The sequence below is a fragment of the Balaenoptera borealis genome (genome assembly GCF_965194805.1).
Source record: "Balaenoptera borealis genome assembly, contig: HAP1_SCAFFOLD_774, whole genome shotgun sequence".
Lineage (NCBI taxonomy): Eukaryota > Metazoa > Chordata > Mammalia > Artiodactyla > Balaenopteridae > Balaenoptera > Balaenoptera borealis.
The window spans coordinates 240,750-265,579 of record NW_028123427.1 but is presented as its reverse complement, the minus strand read 5'-3'; the positions used below and the strand labels follow the sequence as shown (position 1 = coordinate 265,579).

The 24,830-nt window shown below is 41.5% G+C and overlaps 1 protein-coding gene across 2 annotated transcripts; it reads right to left on the bottom strand.

Annotated features, from left to right (window-relative positions):
* Nucleotides 1-9,057: 9,057 nt before the first annotated feature.
* PLP1 (proteolipid protein 1) lies at nucleotides 9,058-24,395 on the bottom strand. 2 transcript variants are annotated; one of them, XM_082409036.1, is made up of 7 exons: nucleotides 24,249-24,395; nucleotides 15,901-16,087; nucleotides 14,885-15,146; nucleotides 13,638-13,806; nucleotides 13,117-13,190; nucleotides 12,264-12,329; nucleotides 9,058-11,168 (listed from the first exon to the last, which is right to left on the bottom strand). In XM_082409036.1, exons 1-7 carry the CDS (start codon nucleotides 24,250-24,252, stop codon nucleotides 11,097-11,099), a joined length of 834 nt encoding a protein of 277 aa, XP_082265162.1. In that variant the 5' UTR covers nucleotides 24,253-24,395; the 3' UTR covers nucleotides 9,058-11,096. The 2 variants fall into 2 exon arrangements, with proteins under 2 accessions (XP_082265162.1, XP_082265163.1); XM_082409037.1 differs by having other exon boundaries at nucleotides 14,990-15,146.
* Between the last annotated feature and the right edge of the window lie 435 nt (nucleotides 24,396-24,830).

The following is a 24,830-nucleotide window of genomic DNA, read 5'->3' as shown; positions in this document are numbered from 1 at the left end:
ACGGATCCACTCTCTCGGTAACCCTGTTTTAAAGCAATAATTTCCAGATATTTTAGAACTGAAAAGTATTACTTCTTTTATTTTAGTTTATTTCATCATCTTTTCCTAAAAATGTATGGCATATGCCTTTCAAAATTAAATTGCATTAAGATCTTTTTTATATCTTTTTTTGATACTCCTTGAAACAATTGCAGAACCCCAGGATGTGGAGAACAGCCCTGGGAATTAGCTCCCCTAGGCTCTTATTATGCGAAAGAGGGTAATGAACACTATAAAAGCCTTTCTAACCTGTGAAAGTAAAAGCTTTGGGCATGGAGCCATTTTAATTCAAATTTATATCTATTTCTAGAAGGGTTTGCTAAACAGGGTACATTCCAGGATGACGTATTAAAAATGACAAAGAGCCTGGAGTTCTTATTAGGGTTGGAGTATCAAATCTGCCCAGGTCTGGTTGAGAGATGTTACTTCACCATAGAACCCATGCCACATCTAAGCCCAGTCTTTTAAGGGTTTCCGTATTCTGGAGTTTGAAGTGGAGGCTGGGGGGAAAGAAACAGACCTAGAACTGTTTCTTTCTTCGTCCTTCAATCCTGACCACCCTGTGCACCTCCAGAGGGGAAAGAGAAAAACAAAGAGAACCCAACAAAGCAAGAGGCTGTTTTGGAATGGTTTCAACAACTCAGAAATGGAGTAAATTACTAAAGTGCTCGAATGTGCTCCAGAAAAACATCCAAAACACAACATCAGTAATCGTAATGAATTTACCTTACTCCACCACTCAAATAAAGCACAGCCGTTTTTGATACAGAGATTGCAGAGAAATGTCTCCACTGTAGCCTTCTGGATAAATATAGTATAATGAATGACACCCACAAAAACATGCCCATAGAAACCTAGTCACTGTTGTAAAGGACTGCTTTTTAAAAATGCCGCTTAATATAGGTCACTGACATCACAAAGCAGAGCAATTCACTAAAAGTAATTCTGTGGGGGCCAATATGAAATGATTCAAGTATATTGTCACCTCTTGGTCTGGTTTAAATCACAAAGAGATTTTAGACTCTAGACTGAACCAGTTCTCAAAGTTTTGCTTGTCTGTCCACAAGCAGGTGGGGTAGAAAATGGCAGCATTTATGCAAGGAGTCACCATATCCTTCTGAACACCAAGAATTGTCAGTAGAATAAATGAATGAATGTCTTCATTCATGTGGACAGCAATAAAATAAAAGCTCATTTTAAAGTGTTATTGAATGTTGATCGTTGTTGAAGTTGAGTAAAGGATATGTGGAGTCGATTGCAACATTCTCTACTTCCGTGTATATTTGAAATTTTCTATAAGAAAACGTTTTAAAAGAGTGTTATTCAGTATGGAGTTTTCTTAAAAAACTAAAAATGGAGTTACCATATGATCCAGCAATCCCACTCCTGAGCATGTATCCAGAAAAGACGAAAAATCTAATTTGAAAAGATACATGAACCCCAATGTTCACAGCAGCACTATTTACAATAACCAAGACATGGAAACAACCTAAATGTCCATCAACAGATGAATGGATAAAGAAGATGTGAGATATATATATATATATATATGTGTGTGTGTATATATATATATATATATATATATATATATACACACACACATATATATATATATATACACATATATATATATAATGGAATATTGCTCAACCATAAAAAAGAATGAAACAATGCTATTTGCAGCAACATGGATGGACCTAGAGATTATCATACTAAGTGAAGTCAGACAGAGAAAGACAAATATTATACACTATCACTTATATGTGGAATTTAAAAAAATGATACAAGTGAATTTATTTACAAAACAGAAACAAACTCACAAATATAGAAACAAACTGATGTTTACCAAAGGAGAAAGGGGGGGAGGGAGGGATAAATTAGGAGTTTGGGATTAACAGGTACACACCACTATACATAAAATAGATAAACAAGGACCTACTGTATAGCACAGGGAAATATATTCAATATCTTATAATAACCTACAGTGGAAAAGAATCTGAAAAATAATATATAGATATAGATATAGATATGTATATATGGATACGTATAACTGAATCACTTTGCTGTACACCTGAAACTAACAGAACATTGTAAATCAACTATACTTCAATTTTAAAAAGAAGAAAAAAAGGGAAACTCTTCAAAAAACTCTTTAAAAAAAAGAGTGTTACTAAATTAATAGTAAATTTTAAATGTTTTCTCAACCAATTGATGGTAAAAGTACAGCCACTATCATGGTGGAGGCCTGAGAAAAGGTTTTACTTTAGAAAGAGATTTTCATACTCAAAATGGTTTGGAAAAACTGCTACAGAGTATGGTCTCTAATGTGGGATTTGTGTACTCTATGAGACTGCAACATGATCCATTAGAACTAGTGTTTATATTAATTTTTAATCTTAAAAGAAGAAAGAAACTGTTTCATTAATATCTAACATAAAGATTGACTCTTATGTCATCACTCAGTTTATCTGTCAGTCAAGGAAAGATGCCTTTTTAACAATGGGTGAGAAAGGAAGTGTTTTTCAAAGGAATAGGTCATAGAGAGAGCATTTTGATAACAGATATTTGAAGATGTTTTCATCATCTTGTAGTTTTGTTGCTGAGAGCTAAGTGTGTCACTATTTGCACAGTTGTAAGAAAAACTGTAACAGGGCGTTATAAACTTGCCTAAAACAGTCTACTCCAATAGCTTGAACTGGTTTGTGAAAACATTTTAATGTGCAAGAGCCACTGATTGATGTCAGGGAGAGTGGAAATTTAATAGCCAAACTTTAATAAAAAACCTTTGCATAAATGAAAAGTTAGTAACAGGATTTACTGAGCACAGCTAATGTCATACTGCAGCCATTTAGGTCTATGAATCTTTGTGAGGTATCGTTTCTAGCTATGACATTCATTGGAGCCAAGCCTTAGTTTAAACTGAACTCCATATTCCAAAATGTTAAACCATCACTTCAAAATTAAGGAGGCATAGTCAGTCACATTGTTCTCACTAAAATATTTATAATAATATGTTTCAAATAAGAGATAGATTCACATATATAATCAAATAAATTTTATTTCAAAATATTATTTCATATTTATCTCATACTTTAAATGTTCTGTTTTGCATGCTTTATAATCTGTATAATATATTAGTAAGGCAGTATACAAATATCACATTAATTTTTTAAAGATAAGTGTATTACACGTAGTATCAGTTCCACTATATTGATCTCAGCTGTGAGATCATTTGAGCCTCATTTCTTTTCAATAGTAGTTCTGTAATCACCATTTCTGTCTATTCTGTGATTGTTCCAGTTTTCTAACTCTTCTTGGGTCCATTTCAGAACTTTATATTTTAAGAGGAGACATTCTGTGTTCTCAAGATTTTATAATAAATTGCCAGATTGTTGTACATAATCATCTCTAATATTTTTAATCTCTTCCATCTTTGTATCTCCTTCCTTGTTACTAACATGGTATAATGTTGCCTTCTTTCTTTTTATTTAATCAGAATCAGCAGGGAAATATCTATTCTATTAGTCTTTTCAGATACCAACTTTTGGTTTCATTTATATTTTCAACTCTTTCTCTGTTTTCTAGTGAATCAACATAAGCTTTTATCTTAATACCTACCTCCTGCTTTCATTTGTTTTACTTTGTTTTTCTTTTTCTCATGTCTGAGGTTATATACTTTGTTCATTTGATTTGGGTCTTTTCTCAAAATTAAAGATAATATTGTGTACAGCTATACAATTTTCTAGAAACCTAAGTTTGAAAAAGAGTGTTATTCAGTATGGAGTTTCGGGAATGAAATCTTTTCTTTATTATTACATTTGAGAAAATTTGGGTTTTTTTTTTTTAGTTATGATTTCTTATTTGGTTACGAGATTACTTATAAGCATTCCTCAATTTATAAAAAAATCATTTTGGGTCCACTTTTCATTGTTTATTCTTAGTTTTATTGGATTATGATGAAAGAGTGTGGTCTGTTAACTTTCTACTTTTGGTAAATTATTAAAGTTTCTTCTGGTCAACTAAAAAGAAGATAAAAGATAAGTGTATTATATTGATACATTTTAATACCTTTTTATATGATTGCATTCAGAAAATCTTCTCAAATTTAAGTGTGTACACACATCATCCTAAGATCTTGTTAAAGTTCGGCATCTGATTCAGTAATTCTAGGGCAGGGCCTGAAAGTCCACATTTCTAACTAGCTCCCGGGTGATTCTGATATTGCTTGTCCTCAGACCACACTTGGAGCAGCAAGGTCATGGGGCAGGGGGAAGGTGGGTATGTTTTACTATAGGATTGCACAATCAAACATATGTGGAGATGACTAGGGGATGAATGGACTACACTCCCTGCAGGTTGTCCTTCATAACTACTATTTCTCTCAGTGGAGTTTCTGGTAGGGACTGAGCTGTAATGACTGATGTTCTGCTCCCTGACAAGCACCTGGATGCAGCTCAGCTCTGCAGCTTTAGCAGTCAGCTGAACTGGGATAGACTGGCCATCCTCAAATTCAAACTGATGTGACCAGTAACGGTGCATTGCTCCAATCTGGAGCTGACGGATAATAGCTGCTGCTGCCTCATAGGACTGATGTGAGGATTAAATGATATAAGACATCGAAAATACTTTGTAGAGGGCTTAGTAAAGTGTATCTATTATTGTTGGAGGTGTGGCTGCCTGTGGACTGGGCCAAGATCCTTTTCAGATGGTTATTTTGGGTCTTCTTTAACACTGAGACAAACAGGCCATCAAAACCCCATGTCATAAAACGTGACATTTAAAAACTTTTTAACCCGGAAGTATTTGAAAGTGGCTATAACCACCTCAGCTACTAAAAGCAAAGAAACAAACAAACAACACACACACACACACACACACACACACACCACAAACTCAGTAAGCACCCATAAACCACCTGGCTTTGAGAAATGTAATTTACTTGTGTGTCCTACCAAATATACTAGCTGCAGAATATATCCTCAAGTACTTGCTTTATGGAATTATTGACATTATTCGCCAACGAGAAGTTGGGAGCATCTACTGAAAATGGCAAATTTGTTTACTGATATGTAAACTTTCTTTCTAGAAATAATTAGCTGAGACATTTGTTTACTAAGATCACTCGTAGCTTGTGATAATAATATCATCTGCAAACAGAAGAATGTTTATGTTTATGTTCGCATTTTTTGTTAATGTGGGCTGATTTCACATTTTAAATCAAATAAGATTTCACCAAATTCATATCTAGTACATTTGTGGGCATGGAAGAGAGCTTTGATTGCAAGCGCCACAATTTCCTTCTTTTTTTTTAAGCTGTTCTACATGTGAGCTCAAGTCATCAAATAAAATTAGAGCTACCTAGTGAGGATGTGGGGAAAAGGGAACCCTCGTCCACTGTTGGTGGGATTGTAAATTGGTGTAGGCACTGTGGAAAACAGTATGGAGGTTTCTCAAAAACCTAAAAATAGAGCTACCATATGACCCAGCAATTCCACTCCTGGGTATATACCTGAAAAAAACAAAAACACTAACTTGAAAAAATACATGCACCTCTATGTTCATAGCAGCATTATTTACAATTGTCAAGATATGGATGCAACCTAAGTGTCCATCAACAGCTGAATGGATAAAGAAGATGTGGTATATATATACAATGGAATACTACTCGGCCATAAAAAAGAACAAAATTTTGCCATTTGCAGCAACATGGATGGACTTGGAGAACATTATGCTAAGTGAAATAAGTCAGACAGAGAAAGACAAATACTGTATGATATCACTTATATGTGGGATCTAAAAAATACAACAAACTAGTAAATATAACAAAAAAGAAGCAGACTCACAGATATAGAGAACAAGCTAGTGGTTACCAGTGGTGGGTGGGGAGGGGCAATATAGGGATAGGGGATTAAGAGGTACAAACTATTCTGTATAAAATAAACTACAAGGATATATTGTACAACACGGGGAATTTAACCAATATTTTATAATAACTATAAGTGGAGTATAACCTTTAAAAATTGTGAATCACTATATTGTACACGTGTAACTTATATAACATTACTGTACATCAACTATATTTCAAATAAATTTTTTTTAAAAAAAGAACTTAATCAGAAAAAAATATTAAAAAACTAGAGCCACCTATAAATTTGCAAGTATCAGCTCACTTGCTTGGTTTTAATGTTGTAACCCTCAGAACCCAGCTTTGTGGTTTTTCCCTTTTCATGTTTGAAAGGTAGAGCTTCACATAATACATGGAGTATCAATCAATATAGTTCTTTCAGAGCCCAGAGCTGGCCTACTGTCCATGTTGGTGAACAAAACAGTAGAAGGCCTTTTAACATTTTTCAACCCTAAATACCATAGCATGTCAGGCCTCTTTCTCTAGACACAGTCACATGTCTCCATCTTCTTTTACTTGACTCTGTTTCTCATGGGACTGTACAAGTTTCTCCCTGATTCTGTTTTTTCCACCTTTTCTGTCATAGGATGTTAGTCTCATTCTTTACCACACTTCCAGTCTCCCTCCCTAACCCTTTTTGTCTTTAGTTGAGTTCTCTGAGGGCAGAGACTGTCTCTGTTTTAGTCACAGCTGTATTACCATCATCTAGCATAACACTCGGCACAGATAATTTGTTAAATAAATATTTGTTGAAGGTTTGAATAATGTTAAGGTTGGATTTCCTTTGATTATTTCATGATGTGGAAAACACTCATTACTTTATCTTACTTTTCTTTCCTTTGGAATAAATTTGATGAATTCAAGGAGTTCCAGAGCAGGAACACATAGACACCAAAGTTTCCAGGACAATAAAAATTGTGAAAAGCTTTTTGCTTGCTTCAAAGTGGACATGGAAAATCTTTCCCAACTTATAGATGTTGACTTGAAATCCTTACCTGCTTATTGATGTAGGAAAAGGCCAAGTATGATTTTTTTTAATGTAAGAATGAATATTTCTTCCCTCTGTTACTTAATATTCATCAAGCTAACCATGAATGCCCAAATAGACACACTATCTGTGCTCACAGTATGAAAAATCAAAGAGAAGTACCTTGTGTCTTATATTACCCTCATGGCTTCTCAGATTTAGCCTGGATGGAAAAAAAGGCAGGCTGAATAGCCTGTGTTTATATAAATCCTGATCTGTGTGCCCTCTGACTCCCCAGATGACTGAGTGGGTGGAAGCACGCACATGCATTGTGACAGTGTGTACATAAATACTGTCACATGTAAGGCCAGGAGCAGGGTGACATAGAGAGCAAGTCACAAGTTGTCAGGACTCTAAATTGAAGTTTTGTTTTTATCAGGGCCCTAGAAAACCAGAGCCACGTGAAGTCATGGCCCTTAACCACGACCTCTCCCACATACTGAGGGGAGAATTCAGATGCCCACTGCAGTCAGCCGGTCAGACTGCTTCTGGCATGCTCCCTGCCTCCACTCTGCTCCACCCTGGAACTCTTCTTTGCTATGGCTGAGGCTGAGTGAGATCCTTGAGATCATATCTTTATCCCCTTTCTACCCACATCACCCCCAAACTTGAAACTCCCAGGGTTTAGCACAAAGCTTAGTAAGTGCCCCATAAATATTTGTAGACTGAATTAGTGAATGAATGAATGTTGCTCTGGCCAAAGCCACAGCTTCCACACCCTGCATAACTGCACTCAGTACTGGCCCTGAAGATAGGAAAAGCAGTACAACTGATGCTGTAAGAAAATATTTCTTGTTTATACTGCTGCATCTTGATCTTTGGCTGATCTAAGCACAAAGAGAACTCTTTCAGTTCAGAGAAAAGAGGTTTATGGTGTATGGCAGAGCTAAGAACAATGGGCTCAATTGACAGACTGGAGACACTCTCAGCTTCTGAGAGCCTGGAATCTCCATCTATAGATCGGTCCCAGAGGGCAGAGCCAAATAAGGGCAGATGGAGAACACAGCTTTCTTGGGAACTGGTTTTCCACTCCTCTGAGGCAAAAATACATCACTCTATAGCACCCTGAATCAATTCTCCAAAATATAGTGCTGTGTCCTTGTTTGCCAGTGTCTAAAAATAAGTCCTTGTCATATTTTTATTCTCTTTGTCTTAAAGTCATCCAAGCAGCCTTGCTTGCAGAATATTGATTGCAGTGAAGCAGAAACCAGGAGATGAAATTGAAGCTACTTTTGAACAGAGCTCCTTAACTGATGACTGACTTGTTGCCCCCAAGCTAAACTCTCCTTTCTCTCTGATCACGCTCCTTGCCATCTGCAACTACGGGACAATGAATCGACAGCTAATTTTAAGTCAGCTTTCCTTAGGCTGGTCATTAGAGTGCCTACTGTCCGACAGTGCCAAATTCTAGCCTAGGGTCGTGACAGGGATTTAATGCTGTGTCCCAAGTGGGCTACTGGGCTGGCCATTAGAGTAGCAGGTGTCACTAATTTATCCTAACACTGCCCTGCCACAGACTGTTTAAATTCACATTGCCCTTCCCATATCTGCTCTGCCCCTACATTAAACCTTTCAACCAGTACTTTCCAGATAAAACTAAGCATTATTCATGTATGAAGCACTAAGTGTTCATTTTTGGAATATACAAACAATTCCAAGAAAAGTTAACAATAACTGAATCCTATACACACCAGGGCTGGGGCACCATTGTCATATTAAAGAAGAAACCATACTTGACTGTGAATTAGTAGAACAACACTCTGAAACCCAATTTCTAAGAGAAAAGAAACCTTACAATTCAATGAGTTGGTAGCAAGACCTGAGTTGAGTTCTAGTCCAAGCTCAGATACGTATTTATTGGATTATTGGATTTCTTTGGGTACTTTATTTGCCTCTATTTCTTAGTGTCTCCAGCTATAAAAAATAGAAGTGATTTATCTACTCTTTATTTCAGAAAACTGTTGTGGGAATGACTTGTATGACCTGAAAAATAAATAAGCTCCTTAAACAAAGCACAATAAAGGTACAATTATTTTGAGTTGCTATTGTAGGGTAAAACAGAACAATTCAATCAAAAGACACGGTGTTTGAGAACATTCTTAATTTTATTTTCTTTAATTTTATAAAATACATTTTGTAAGATAAGTTTCTAAAAGTTTATCCTTTATGTGTGTTAAAAATGGAATTCTATATCAGAAATGAAGGAAACACTTTCAGTTGATTAACTCTCTTCATGTGTGTATATGTGTGCATGTATGCATGGGAGGTTTTCAAGGAAGGGTTGGTTATTTGTTATGTTATTAAATCGAAACAAAACACAAGGTATGGATTACTTCACTTTCCTTGATCTTGATTGGTTTCTTACAGAACCTTTTCCATCTGCTCCCTCTATGCAGCCTGGAAGCTTGTCTTGTATACTGTTCTGAAAGCAAATATCAAGTGCCTTTTTGTAAACCTTACATCTCCTTAAACGTTGTTGAAACCACTTTGGGGGAGAACACAAAACGACTCTTTACAGCAACAGAGCCACCTACAGCCATACCCATAAAATCTTTCCCTTAATAAAGACAAATCAACTTTTTATTTTTTAACCCAAAGTTAAAACCCAAACACAGAAAGGGAAGACTGAAACCTGGGATCTATTCGAATTTCAAACTCTTTCCACTTTTCCTTTTCCATGGAAGCTTACCAACTGAATAGCTGATGGCTGGTGCATTCAGGTATATGATCTGCACCAGGAGAGAATAACCTGTATGTTAAACCTAACTCTTTAACACACCAAGGTAACATTGCTAAATCAAATCATCTCCCGCCAGCTAGAAAGAACGATCAAATAGGTTATTCAAATTGAGGTTCAAATTCACCAAATCTGTTTCTGCAAAGGACGGAATAATTGGTCGAAAATCCCAAGAGATGCAAGAACTAGCCAATTTTACACATCATTTGCGTTGTTTAATGTCCAATTTTCATTTGTTAAAGAATCATAATCAAAGAATCATTCTCCAGACCTTTCGGGTACAACCCCAAACAAGCGATAGACAAACTGAAAAATGTGAAATGTGCATCATTCTGAAACAAATCAAGATCTTCAAATCACCTGCTATGACTGAATGGATAATACCCCATGAAAAGAGCACCATTGTGAAGATGTGACAGAGGCCAAAGTACACAACTAATTAACAGAAAGAAGACATGCTATCCAAAGAGTTATCTATCCTGTGTCTACCAGAGGGCTGGCTCAGTTTACACCGTTAGCCTCTAGCAACTGCTGCTCCTTAGGCCAGGCTTTTTTCATATGAGCTAGTTTCTCTCTATCCTCAGCTCCTTGGAAACCACAGGGTTGTCATGGTAGCTATTATCAAGGAGAAGGGAGTGAGAAAATGCTGACAACACCTTGTTTGTCTTCTCTAACGAGGTATAAGGCCAGGTGCCCCCTTTGTCTACACAGACACTACGCTCCCTTATGCTATAAGTAAGGTTGGCTGAGTTAGGGCTTAAATAGTCCATTGCCATCGGGGTCAGTGCTCTCTTTCTATGGGCGAAAGATCCTTGCTTTGACCCCCTTCTCCCAGCTGCAATAGGTAGATTTGGGCAAATGCTTTTATTGTTTTGCTGGCATTCTTTTTTTCTTCTATCGTCAATGGTAATAGGGAGACAGGAGTGAGTTCTCGGTTTTGTACACCAACGAGAATATATTTGGCCCCCAAAATGGCAAGGGGGCCAGGTACATCCCTTTTCTCTACCTGAGCATCTTTCTTTCCACTTTGTTTCCATCAGTGGAAGTGCCCTTTGAGAAGAAAACACTTCCTGGTCCTCAGGAGATGCTTGAAAATTGAATTAGAGCCTCCATTTCTTTGTGACTTGCAGATGGGGAGTCACCATCTTAAGCATTTCCCATTTCTAGCAGGAACCAGCTATGAAGCAAAATGACTAAAAGAGGTACGTAAGAGGGGAGAGTCCACGGAGAGACATTAATCGCCACGAGACTCTCCTTTCTTGTTACACTCGTCAAGTAAGAAGAGGGCCAGTCAGTGGCAAAGGCAAAGAGTTAACATGGGAGACGCAGCATTGTAGGCTGTGTGGTTAGAGCCTCGCTATTAGAGAAAGGAAAATTTCTACAGGATATCAGAACTTGGTGCCTCGGCCCATGAGTTTCAGGACGGCAAAGTTGTAAGTGGCAGCAATCATGAAGGTGAGCTGTAAGTAAGAGAAGAGAGAATATGAGTGAGAGTAGAAAAGGCTTCCTCCTCCAGTCCTTTTGGGAACGAGGAAGGGTAGAAATAAAATCATAGTTAAATAAAGAAAAAACTCCTGTTCTGCAAAAAGCAGCACATCCAGGCTTTTGCCCTGTATACTTGACTAGAAGTCCTCTCTGAGACATTTCCTTCCAATGGCCCAGGCCCAGAGAATCAACTCGACAAGGAATTTTTCCACACCTCTGCTCAGCCCAGCACTGAGTTTTCCTCAGGAAAGTGAACACTACCTGGGCTCTGCCATCATCATATCTTACGTGTCTGAGCGACCTGGATTCATAGGGTGCTTGCTGTAGACGCATAGCCACACCGTGCAGCACAGCCTTCCCCTGCTTAATGCATCCATTTATTTCACAAGATGAAGAACAACTCGACTCCGTAGAAAAGCCTCAGCGGTGGGGGCCAGGAGTGCTGCAAGCTGATCCTTGGCTGATCACCACTTATTCAATGACTCGAGATAAGTTGCTTCACCCTTCAGTACCCCGGGTTCTTAATCTGAACAATGAATGCACTACATTGACACTGCGCCGAAACACCATCCATAATAACAATTCTAATAATGTTAAGAGGTCCTTCCAGTATTTTCAGGAGAGTAAGTAAATCCCTTGGAGAGCATCCAAGATGATTCCTATTTACAGTATATAGAATTCCAGGCTACCAAAAATCACGTTTAGTAAGGTTTCAGTGTTCTTGTCACTGATCTGACCGGAATGTGTTGAGAATTAACTATAATTTCTGACTGCAAAGCACCTGGCAATGTTACATGCTCTGTAAATGCTCTATCTTATTATTCTTGACCACGAATCTCTTTCCTCTTCCTCACACCACTTTGCTTGTTCTTGTCTCATTTCTGAAAATTTTCTGCCTTGCCAACGCAAAGTAGAAGGCCACAGTCTCTACACTCTGCTGTCTCTGCCCAGCAGCTTTTCTCCAGCACTTCAAGGTTAGAAGGAATCTACCTCTTTTTACCTTTCAGCATAGCTGTACCCAAGCTATCCCAGGACCACTTATTTGCCAAGATCATTAAAAGACAACTCACCAGGGAAACCAGTGTGGCTGCGGCCCCCACAAACGCAGCAATAAACAGGTGGAAGGTCATTTGGAACTGTAAGAAAATGCAAAAGGGAGAACTGGGTCTTGCAACAGCTGAAATAGGCTCTGCTGCAGATCATGAGTGCAACTTTCTGAACGTGTTGATATCTTTCTGTGTGTTAATTTGGCATCTCTAACTAAGTTGTCACATCCCTGAGTGTAGGCCTCCCATTCTTCAATGTACACCATAGCACCTGACCCCATAGCACCCAGAACACAGAATACTCATAAAATAGTATAGTCTTCCCAAATAATCAACTGGTTCCCCTCGGTTGTGCCCAGAACCCCAAAACATTTTGCTTTCAAAGAAATAGCTTACTGCCTTCTTCCTCAGGATTTACTTTTATTCCCCTGCCTCATTTGTGTATAATATCCATTCTCAATACAGTGTTTCCTTTTTCAAATGTACTTTCTTTTTAAATGAGATTGAGAAGTTCCGAACTAAATGTGTTTTATAAAACCTACGTATGTCTGGGCACAACCTATTTTCTTGATAAGGCTTTTAAGTAAAAGAATGAAAATTTTCACTTGGGGGATTTTGCCATTAAGCTCTATCTTTACCTAGAGCTACAAATTTCTCTTTTAAGGGAGGAAGTCTTAGAATGGAAGGCTTTCTCTGCAGCTTTAAGGAAAATAGATATTTTACCATGTATGTTCATTGGCTCAGGCAATATTTTATAGAAGGCAATTTGCTAACTCAAAATCCAGCAAAAAGAAATTGTGGTCCTTAAAATCAAAGTTGGGTAGAAATTTTATGTTACTAGCCATTCCATTGTAAAATAACCCAGTGCCCCACTCACCTCAGCTGTTTTGCAGATGGACAGAAGGTTGGAGCCACACACCTTGCCAGGGAAAGCATTCCAGGGGAGAACACCTATGTAAGACACAAATATCAACCAAGGTAAGCTTCACAGAGTTATGGGGCTACATGGAGCACTTCTTCCATCTTTAATCATCCTGGCTGAAAAGTTGGGTCCTACTGACAATCAGGATCTTCTTTTCTAAAGATTTACCCAAAAAATAGAAGGTGGTATTGAACAGTTGCAAAAATTTTTGTTTGTTATTGAAATGTGCTGCTTCTGGGCTGGGGACAGCAGTCAACTGGGGTAGAGCAGTGCAAAGAGCCAAGAAAACTCCCACCACCTCCAAGAAGTTCCCTTCTCAGGGAAGAAACCTCTCCAGTTTCAATAAGAAGGATTAACAAACTAGATCCAAGCATCCATATTTTAATTTTTCCCCATAATTACCACCTTCCTTACCCTAAGAACCAAATATATAGTGCTTCTATAGGGGGTAGGGGAGCCAAGCCACCTTAACTCACCATACATTCTGGCATCAGCACAGAGACTGCCTATACTGGCAGAGGTCTTGCTGGGGGAGGCAATAGACTGGCAAGTGGTCCAAGTGTTGAAGTAAATGTACACAGGCACAGCAGAGCAGGCAAACACCAGGAGCCACACAATGGTCAGGGCATAGGTGATGCCCACAAACTAAAACAATTGACATGGGGTGGTTAGAAGTCAACATCAGCCTGCAGACATTGAAATATAAACAAGGAGATCCTGGAATGGCATGTACCAGACATGAAACCAGGTTCCAGGGATTTCCACCAAATGAAATTAGTAAGCAGGGCACCTCTACCAAATGTCATTGGCAGTATCTACTAGAGAACTGGCTCCAAATATGACAGAGGGTGGGGGGAATGGGTGGGGGTTGGAGTGAGGAGGACCCCTGGGTTAGAGAGGCTTCAGGAGATTGTTTGGGCAGATAAGGTGTGAAGAAATCAAAAGAGATCTTGAAAGAAAGTCGTGCCATTTAAATGCCTTAGGCTGAGCTTAGAAAATGTTCTTTGTCAAAGGACTTTGGATCCCTAGTTATTGAACAAAGCCAATAGGAGATTTAAATTTCCAATCCCAAAACCTTTCTAAGCCAACTGCTAGCCACAAAAGACATCACCACAACCCACAGATGTTCAGCCCCCAAAGGATCTTTAACTCTAGAGGCTGGAAACCAATGTGTACTTCACTGGAAGCATGGATAGCCCTCTGACAAAGATAAAGCATTAAATATGCAGATCTACACTAGCTCCCTCTGGGGCCTCCAACAATGTAGGATCCCAGAATATTATGGATTCCATCTTGGAGTCAATTACTTAATTTCCATGATCCACCCTCCCTCTCAGATCAGGTACCTACCTACATCTCAATCCCACGAGTAGCATTTTAAACTCTCGGGCAGTCAGATCTACTCTTGTTGTGGTCCCAGCTAGGAGGGGAGTAAAGGGGTACCAACAGATGGCTTAGAAATGGTCTGATTGAACAAAGCATCCCACGAAACTCATGCTTTTCCTTTTGAGATGAAATTTTCTAGGGAACTTTTAAAAAGTGAGGCTAAGCCAGCTGGGCACCACGTTCTTCCTGACCTTCTCGTTTGGCTGCAGCCATCACGTCCTCACTCAAAAGCCAGGCCCCTAAAGAGGACCCAGCCTTGGGTGGGGGTGTGGCCACAGACTCACGCCCAGTTGTCCCCCACCCCTTGTTATTGCCACAAAATCCTGAGGATGATCACCTTGTCGGGATGTCCTAGCCATTTTCCCAAACAATGACACACCCGCTCCAAAGAATGAGCTTGATGTTGGCCTCTGGAACCCCTCCCCTTCTGGCCCCCTGTTACCGTTGCACTCAGGCCCTTGCCGCAGATGGTGGTCTTGTAGTCGCCAAAGATCTGCCTGACTGCGCCGGTGGTGTAGAAGCCCTCAGCCAGCAGGAGGGCCCCATAAAGGAAGAAGAAAGAGGCAGTTCCATAGATGACATACTGGAAAGCATGGATCCTACATTAACAGACAGACAAAAAGCCAGAAAATCTAATGAATTGAGGACCCAGTTCCCTTGCTGCATAAGTTAGTTGGACCCTTGAGTGGGCACCTAAACAAGGCTAGGGATTCTTTAGAGGGATCACTAGGTTCTTCCTCTGTGCTTCTACCTTATCTTTATTGAAGTAAAAGAGGATGCTCCTCCCCAACACCTGGTTTACCCTGTAACCTGAAGAACCGGGGCACTACTCTCCTTGACCTGACCCTTCAGAGATGCTCCCTCAGAGGAGAGAGTAGAGAGGAGCTAGGCAAGAAGGAAGAAGGATGAAAGAAGAGGAGTCTAACTTGCCCTAGGAACAGGAAAGGCTTAGTACTGTGCCTGAGCGGACTCAAGCGGTGTGGTAAACCAAGAGAAGCAGCCCCACTCTGTCTAGTCATTGTGCCTCCGCCGAGTTCTTTATACGGACCACTTCAGAGGCTCCAACTCTGTCCATGTTAACCCTACCTAGCAGAAATTAAAACATGTGGGACAAAGCAAGGGTGGGGTGGGTGTGGTTAGGAGTGGGCTGGCAGGCAGGCAGACCTCCCCCTCTGAATGTGGCACTTTCCCTTCATTCAGGGCTTCAGATGTGGCACAGGTAGAACCTGCACACAGAAGGAAGATCCAGGAATCCTGTCTGGCCCCACACCAATCCCCTACTAGTCACTAAGGTACTGATGAGTTCTGTATCTCCAAGATAGACAGGGTTTGTGTGGGACAGTAGGTACTTACACATTGATGAGATACTCATAGTCCTGGTAGTTTTTGGAGAAATAGGTCTCAATTAGCTTTTCTGTGCCAGTGAGTGCTTCATGTCCACAGCCACAGAACAGTGCCACCCCAAAGAAACACAATCCAGTGGCCACCAGGGAAGCAAAGGGGGCCCCTACGAGACATCTCGCACAGCACTCTAACAAGCCTGAGGACGAAAGAGGGTAAACAGTCAGGGATGGGCAATACATAGCTTCACTCTCCACCAGCCCAGCCAGGCCCTGTGCTCACATGCACGGATGGTAGGGGGTGGGGGGTGTCACCCCAGAGGCCAAAAGCAGGAGAGTCTAGAACCTTAGACTTTTAGAATGTGAGATTGACCCCCCCAAACTATACTTTGTTCCATTCTTGAAGATAAATCCTTACCTTTAATTCCCAGAATGTACGTGGGTTTTTGAACAATCGGTATTCAGGTAGCCAGCTAGAGAGATGATGCAATCATTCCCTCCTTTCTTCTCATTCTGATTTGGTTTCATCATTTATCAACTCTTACGGAGTACTTACTATGTGCCCAGCATTGTGCTAGGTATTATGTGGAGTGTGAAGGCGTAAAGACATAGACTCTGCCACAGGGGACTTGTTTGTCTACTGAGGCAAGTGAGCTAGGTAGACCTAATATTTTCAACTAACAATTCCAGGCCGCCAAGTAAATGGTTACAAAGGGTAAATGCCCTTAGAATTCCAGGAAGGGATGAGTGCAGGCCAGAGATATTGATATTGTCAGACAACATTTGAGCCTTAAACAGCATTCCAGGTGGAGAAACTTTGGAAATTGCATGTTCCTGGATATTCCTGAACGTTGTGTGTATTTGCTGCATGGAATGCTTGATTCTTCTTAGTCTGGATGTGTGGAGAGCAGTCCAAAGGAAAGGAGGGAACTGGCAGAGGATGGGAAATGGTAATGGGAGGATTACTATTATTCTCAGTAATAAACAATGCAGGCTGAATGATTTTTGGACACTTTGCATGGCTGATTTGTCCCCCAATACTACAGTTTGGCCAATGTCCCCACCCTCAGTCCTACCCTGGAGTTCTGTCAAAACAGCTACAAAGAGACTTTATACAAAGTCAACAAAGCATGAAACGTCTTTCTGGAATGGCAAAACACACCAGGGCCTGGGAACACAGGTGTCTTAAAGTGCTAAGAGCCCCTGAGATTCCCCAGACCTGGTACCTCAGGCTCCAAGCCAGTGTTGCTGAGAAGCAGGAAAGGCACGCAAGTCACAGGCTCTGAGAGCAGCTGTGCCCCCAAGTACTAGCCCTGAGCTCTAAGGTGTCACGTGGAGTGAAACTTAAAAAATATCCAGTAGATGACCGACTAGATGGGAAAAGGATGGCTCCCTCTGGCCTCTCAGCCAGATCCCCAAAAGGTGGAAGAAATGAAAGTGTTAAACTCTTCAGAAAAAAGTTATATATACACTGATTTTATCTATCCACATATCATAGAGATATGGCATATGAATTATTTTTGTATTTTTGTGTATATGTATAGTATACACATATATAAAATATTTGTGTGTATACACACACACACACACAAATAATCAGCAAATGTGCTGAGAAGCTGCTATTTTGGAAAAGCATGTTGGAACTCCTTACACAAATAAAATAAATTGTATTAATTTTTAGGTTTGGATTTTATCCAAAGCTCGCTTGTCTATTCCAGGGTACCAGGGACCGGGGGAGTCCTTTGCCTGAACCTCTTAATAATAGTACAGTTTCTTTTTAGACCTGAGTGCTTGACCATCTGGTGATTTGCCTGGCTGAACTGCATCCATGTGAACAGATTTTGAAGGACCAAATTATCTCTATCATGAGAAAGTTGAGGCAGAGACATTTATTTATCTCTGTTCTCAGAGCCACAGAATGAGTGAGTCCTCTTACCCACTGTCCCCTAAAATGACAGCCCTTCCTTGGTGCTCAAAGAGCCACTTCCTCAAAGATTCTTGTATGTCACACCAGAGACAAGACTCAGAAGCCCAAGCCAAGCAAAATAAGTAGCTAACATTTGCAGCAGAACTGAATTTCCTCCCTTTTCTAAGTACTGAAGCACTGCTGTCAGAAAACTTGGCCTCTATGGGAAGCAGTGCTTCATTAGAGCTGGCCCACGGGGGATGTGCACGTGTGTGCACACGTGCCAGGGCGGGGGCACATGCATGAATGCAAATGTTCACATAAACACATGTATATACCAGAGAGAAAACCATAGCAGTTGAAATTGCTCATTGTCCTCAGGAAACATTCAGAAATTGATCTTCCTCTTTCTCAACAGGTTAAGATACTAGATGCATCCTGTAAGTCAAGAAAAGGAGCTTGGAAATAAACAGTGCTGCCATTTTCCTTCTCGGCCTATCCCCAAACTCTTAGAATCTTCTAGTAAAGAAGGTCTCTGAAGCCTGGGGGTGGGGGAAGGGAAGGTCAGTGACCCCACTGTTCCCTCTCTCCCCAGCACAGGGTCAAGTCTTGGACAGAGCCCTCCATAGCTCCCCTGGACAAAGAAGCCTTGTTTTTCCCTGAGATCTCAGGAGCCTCATTGGTATTCTGCAGGGGCCTGCAGGCCTGGGGGTGGGGAGGGGATCAGACCCAGGGAACAATGGAAGAACTGTTTGTTTAGCCCAGTGTAAGGAGAGCATCGTCCCTAGCAAGTGACTGTCCTGTGCCCACTCACTCACCCCAGCTTTCTCACCCTAGAAAGGGCTAAAATGGTGGTGCAGGTGTGAGCAGGGATGGAGAAACTTGAACCCTTGCTAACCAAACAGAGAATTCCACTCTAAGTTTTAGCTGATGCCTCCTCCAGGGTTGTAAAGATGAGGAAAAAAGCCGCCTTAGTCTATCTGATCCCTCAGATAGAGGGATAAGCATCATCCAAATAACCAGAGAGTATCACATATAGTGTTCTTACTGGGTGATAAAGGGCTAAGCCATGAGAGCAATTCTGAATCATCAACTGATATTATTTCTTCTTACATCCATTTTTCCTCCATTTTCTTAAAGCTCAAATAACTTAGCACCCCCTTTTCTGCTCCATTGCCACTCGAAGCAAGGTACAAAAGGACATAGGCTTTAATGGGTCTCTAACATGGAGTTGGAAATAAATGGTCCTGGATAAATCTATCACTCCTCAGCTATAAACAGTTCAACAATATAAGCATAAGCATCAGGTGTCCACCTCTTCACATTGACATTAAATGTTTGTTCTGGGGGCATTTAAGTTCAGCAGAAATGAGGGATCTCAGTCAGTCAGTCCAAGCAAAAAATCAAATTTTGGATTCCAACTGGGAAAAACTCAGAACATGCAAGAAATCGTGTCATCAAAGTAGTTGACAATCAGAACATTCTGAGAAAGGTCCATTGGGTTCCCTTTGATTTGGGAATGTGTGAACCTAAAGCCAGAGAGTCTCCATTTCAGAAGACTTCACGGTTGAAAAGATATCAGTTTGATTCAGGAAGGCTGTGAGGGATTCTGAAGAAGTTCCTTGGCTCTTGAAAGGACATTCTCACATTTCCAGGCTAAGTATAGACTCCAACATGGTGGAGTTGGCATAAAAGAACTATATAGCAATAATATTACCCAATGCAATAGAATTGGATTAAACCACCTGACTTTGTTGAGAGGTGATAAAGAAAAATAATAACCTTCCCCAGTGTTTTCCTTTCATTTCTCTTCATTGGATTCAGTACAATTATTAAGCATATTAGCAGTAACCTAGACACTATGGGAAACAAAAGGGAATTATAAGGCCCAGTCCCTTTCTTCAAAGACCTTTCAGTCTTGTTGGGGAAAAAAACATGTCTGTGAATCAAAGACCAAAGCTGCCTATAATCTAGTGTTAAAATGTGTATAACCAAGTCCTGTGGGCAAAATGTAAGCAAAGGGGAGATATTCAGTGTTGGCTAGATATATCTGCGAACTCCCCAAACTAGTCTAATCAATCTGTGATAGAACTTCAAGCCCTTCTCATTAATGCTCTTCACAGGAGTCTGACAAGGCTCAACGGGACTGCTGTGACTCATCCAGATTCGTCTATCCAAGGGACTGGATTGATCCTGATGCTGTCTCTTTAAGCAGGAGCCAAAAGCTCCCAAGCCCTCCCTCCTTTCCCATGCCCTGGGCACGCCTCAAGGACGAGCTCCATGATGGAAATTTAGTGTGAATCTGGGAACCCATCAAAGGGAGGAAAGGAAGGGCTTTCATGGAAAGGGATGGTAGAAAGAGACCAATTGTGCCCTGCACAATTCCCAGCCTGTCCCTTGAATCCAGCTGACAAAGGGAGAGATAGAAGAACCCTATACAATAGAGCTAAACAACAGGCAGGCTCATTGAGTGAAAAACTGGCCCCATCTCCCTAAGTCTCTAATCTGAGCTAAAGTCTTACCCTCCTCCCAGAACCCACCCCTTAACCTCACCCCATGAACAGAGGCTCCCTTGATCAGGACCTATCACAGTTGACAGGACCAAGATGCTAGAACAGCCGTGACTGGTACTGGGGATGGATGGGGATGAGTGGGTGGGTTCTAGGAGTAAAACAACAATCAACAGGAGGTGCCAGAGACAAAGACTTTTGCTTCTGGCCTTATCCTGATCAGACAAAGCCCTGCCTATAATCTTGTCTTTCCTACATGAAATCAGCACTTATACCACATTCAAGCGCTGGAAAGAGGCCCTGTAGCCCCTGAGGCATGGGAATCCAAGCTTGCTAGATGGTCAAGTCATGCAGAGTTAAATATAAAAGGAATCTCAGGCTCCTCTTTGAACAGGTATTATTATTGCCATGGCAACAGCAACTGGACCACCTTGTTTCCTATATTCCCTACTCCTCCCCAAACACACACACACGTGCACACATGTATGCCAATTTATACCCAAACATTGGGAGACTGCGGTAGAGGCTGGATTGTTAAACTCTATCTCTGACACATTGTCTTCGCCTTGCCCACTTCTGGAAAGGTTAAAGAGAAGCACCTGGCACTAAGCTGAGAGACAACAGTTTCCATACCTTATTCCTTAGGTTAGTCTCCCACCATTTCCTCCTCTCCCCTTGGTTGCAGTGTGAAGCTGATCTAAGGAACCTTGTTCTCTTCCTCGGAATGTCACTGACTCCTTTCCAGAGCCCTGTCTGGCAGAAAGCTCAGAGGCCAGTGCAGAACTGAACGATCACCTTTAGGACCATGTTAAAATAACCAAGGAGGAATTAATCAATCAGTACTTGCTGAGCTTTTGCTGTGAGTTTGACACTGGGCAGGCCCTGACAGTGGGAAAGGAAGGGAAAGCTACTCTGTTCACCTCCCATGGCTGCTGTGACCCTTCCTGATCAGGTCACTGCCCTGACTTGATGATCTCTGGACCTGAAGTTCTGTGGGCAAGGAGGCATTTCTACTGTTGCTTTCTTTCAGCACCAGGAATCCTGGGGATGGTTTTCAAGGCTTTAAGTTAACACACAAAAAGGTAACAAGGGAAAAAGATGCCACTGGCTGGGGTTCTGCCTTCACAGGTTTGGAGACTATATTTCCCCTCCCACCCATTTCCCAGGGGTTTCTTGGGCCTTGTTACTACTCAGAGAGATTTGAGAGCATAGTTCTAGTTGTCAGGCTATTGAGTAAATTGCTGGCTTTCCTAGCACAGAGCCAGAGCAAAAGGTCCTCGAAGCAGAGCAGACCTTTCAATCTGCCTGGCTCTCCAAAAGCGCCTCTGGCTCTGCAGGGCCAAGATGAGGAGTGGGGTGGGGAAGGCTGCCTATGATCATTTTGGTCAGTGTCTCTAGGAAAAGTAAATGAATGTGCTGGTTTGAATCTGCTTTCTTTTTAGCTCCTGGCATTCTTGCAGCATTCTTGCCATCGTGATGGGATTCAGATAGTCTTCAGGCATTTTGTAAAAAACTGGACCCCTGCTCTGCTTCCACACTTTTTGCCTGGGCTACACTCACTTACTCTGAGCCAGCCAAAACTACGCTGCTCGGCAAACAGCCACCTTTGGAGGGAAGCTTCATAGTCTGGTTACCGGGGTAACAGCCACTGTTCTCAGACATCAGGCTTTGCCGGAGCCAATGTTTTGCTGTTCAGTAATGGCATTGTGTTACTAAGCAGAGAATAATCAGCTACTGCTCTTTGGCTCTTTTCCGGTTCCATTGTTATCCCAAAGACTCATTTGGAACATCCCTCTCCCAAGTCAGGACAAGTTTTAATGAACTATCATTTCCCCCGTAAACCTTTTGTGTGGACACTACTGAATTCCCTGTTCCTCTTCACTTCCAATCCTACTGGATTCTGTATGGTTGAGGCAGTGAGCTCCCTGTTCCTGGGGGTGATTAAGAAGAAGTTGTAGGAATGTTTAATTGGGTGTTGTAGAAGGGAATCCTGCATTGAGAATTAGCTCAGACAGCTTCTTAAATTCCTTCCAATCCCAGATTCCACGATATAAATTAACAATAGTTAAACAGCAACACACTCCATGTCAGAGGTAGTAGCAGTTCAGTACCTTGCTGGAGATGGTCTATTATTTACAAAGTATTTGAGATACTTTGTCATTGAATAACTGAGAACTCAATGGCTACTCCATCATGTGCACCTGGCCCAAGCATGGCCCACCCCCAGGATCTGGGATCCAATACACAACCTCTACTGTGCCCTCACTATGGTAATCTCCCCTGAAGGAAATCATCCAGCCTCCATAACAGGAAACTATCCCTATGGTCACCTTATTTGTTCCTGCCTTCTCCTCAGGGCTTTCATCCCCTAAGGAAGTAATATTCAGCATCCTTCTTTACTCCCTCTCCGTTTTTTAATTCACAAGCTACCCAATCAGCTGCCTTGACATTAGGTAGGGTTCTTGATGTTACCTAGGGCAGGAATTGAGTTCCTCCAACATTCACCTCTCACCTGGCCACACTCAACTGGACAAATGATTCTTACCCAAGTGCACAGAGTACATACAAAGAAAGCCCAAACACTTTGGAAAGAAGAGTCAGCCTGTATATGCATTATTGTATAATAATTGGTATTATTATTATTTACAATTGTTGTAGAGCTTGCCCATTTTCAAAGGACTCCCACATCATTATTATTTGATTTTTATAACCCTGAAAGTAGACAAAGCAGTTATTGTTATCCCCATTTTCCAGATGATGAAGTGATAATTCACAGCAACCTACCCAACGTCATGAAGTTCATAAGTGGCAGATCTGGGATTCAAACCTGGTTGTGTTAACTTCTAGTCCAGTTCTCTGCCCTCTTAATTATCCTGCCTGAATACATGCTTCAAAAAGCTCTCTCAGTGTTTCAGGATGAAACAACCTAAAGTCTGACACCAGCTTAGTATAATTGAAAACCTATCTATCTCCGTGGATGTTGTTGGAGCCTTCTGAGTATTACATTTGATGGTGAATACTCAGGACAATTGATTCTCATTTCATTTAGGATGTATTCAAGCTGCTGCTCTTGTTTTGCCAAATGTGAGCAATGTCTACATGTTTCTGTGGCATCCTGTGTGGACAAAGACCCTTGTGCTCTGCACACCTTGCTCTGAGTAGACACCACCAGAGACCAGACCTCATAGCTTCTCTACGGAGAAGCCCTCAGTACTCAACCAAGTCAGCAAGAGCCCTAAGGTCCCATCAACCTCGTTGTCATAGCAGGGATTTAGAGTCTGAGCCATGGCCTCAGGAAGGCTAAGTCTTTAATATTTGCTACATATGGTCACCCATACATGTGCGTGCACACACGTACACATACACACACACACACACACACAGACACACCCTTAACCATATCCGTTCCCTATGGTAAAGCCACTGAGGACTTTATTTTCATTTCCTGAACCTGAGATTGGCCTCCTCAGCCATGGCCAAGCCTGAGCCCATCTCTCCCAGTTTCCTTCTGATGCCCAGCAGGGTCCAAATTTTGTATCAAGCAAGCAGTCATTTTGAACAGCTGAGGGCCAGCCAACATTAATTGCCTCCAGCAAAACCAGGGATGTCAGCTGACTGGGCCATTACCAGGGCCTGGGGACCAGGGGAAAAGAGAAGGTAGAGGGAAGTGAGGGGGTAGGAGGACACATGACCACATCCAGCCCGCCGGGCACTCTCTCCAAGGACCTGTGGGGCTCTCCACGCGCTGCTGGAGTTCTTTGACAATAAAGCATCATTCTCAGTACAGCAGAGAAGGAGTTAATTTAATTGCGTGCTAAGGAATTAAAAAGAAAACAGGTGCCAAAACACAACTCATTTCAACCATTAGAAACCCCGAACCGCAAAGTTCTTGCAAATTCCTGTGCTTTGGCTTGAATCTTCTATGCTAAAGTTTTTGAAACTCACCCATGTCTTTGGGACTCTGATTCCAATTGTAGCCGGCTGGCTAGTCTGCTTTGCAGCTGACTTTGTTCAGGTGGAAGGATCTTGGTCTCTCCAGTCTCCTTCTTCGGTCCTTTACTTTTTCTCTCTGAGTATCTTTGTCCTCTTCTCCTGCAATGAAAAGGGCTTTCTGATTGACAGCCAACCCCCTTAAAGGGACAGGCCCGCTTTCCTCCTCCTCTCCTCCTCCCCTTCTCCTCCCCTTGTCCCCACCTCCTCAGGGATACTCCCTTCTCTAAGGCCTCCATCTTCTCTTTCTGCTTTTCACTGCCAATTGTCTCATTTTTTTTCTTCCCCCCCCCACCAAGGCTTGCCTGTGTGGAATTTCACTTTGCTGCAGAGACATCTGGAAATGCGGTTTGGGGGGTGGAAATAAAGAGGTCCTGCAGGCCTCCAACTGATCCTTGGATCTATTTGGTGTGGGATGTGGCAGCACAAGTGTCAGAAGCCAGGAAGGTGGTAGCCCTGGCGAGGCAGTCAGGGTCGAAAACCTAGGTGCCATCTCCCAGTCCTTCCAACTCTGCCCCAACCCCACCCCTCACTCCT

Excerpts from the sequence above, each read along its gene's own strand:
- PLP1 (XM_082409036.1), bottom strand. Across the intron at positions 13,807-14,884 it reads GGCTAGGACATCCCGACAAG|TTTGTGGGCATCACCTATGC; the intron begins GTGATCATCCTC and ends CAATTGTTTTAG. Across the intron at positions 11,169-12,263 it reads CAGCCACACTGGTTTCCCTG|CTCACCTTCATGATTGCTGC; the intron begins GTGAGTTGTCTT and ends TCTTACTTACAG.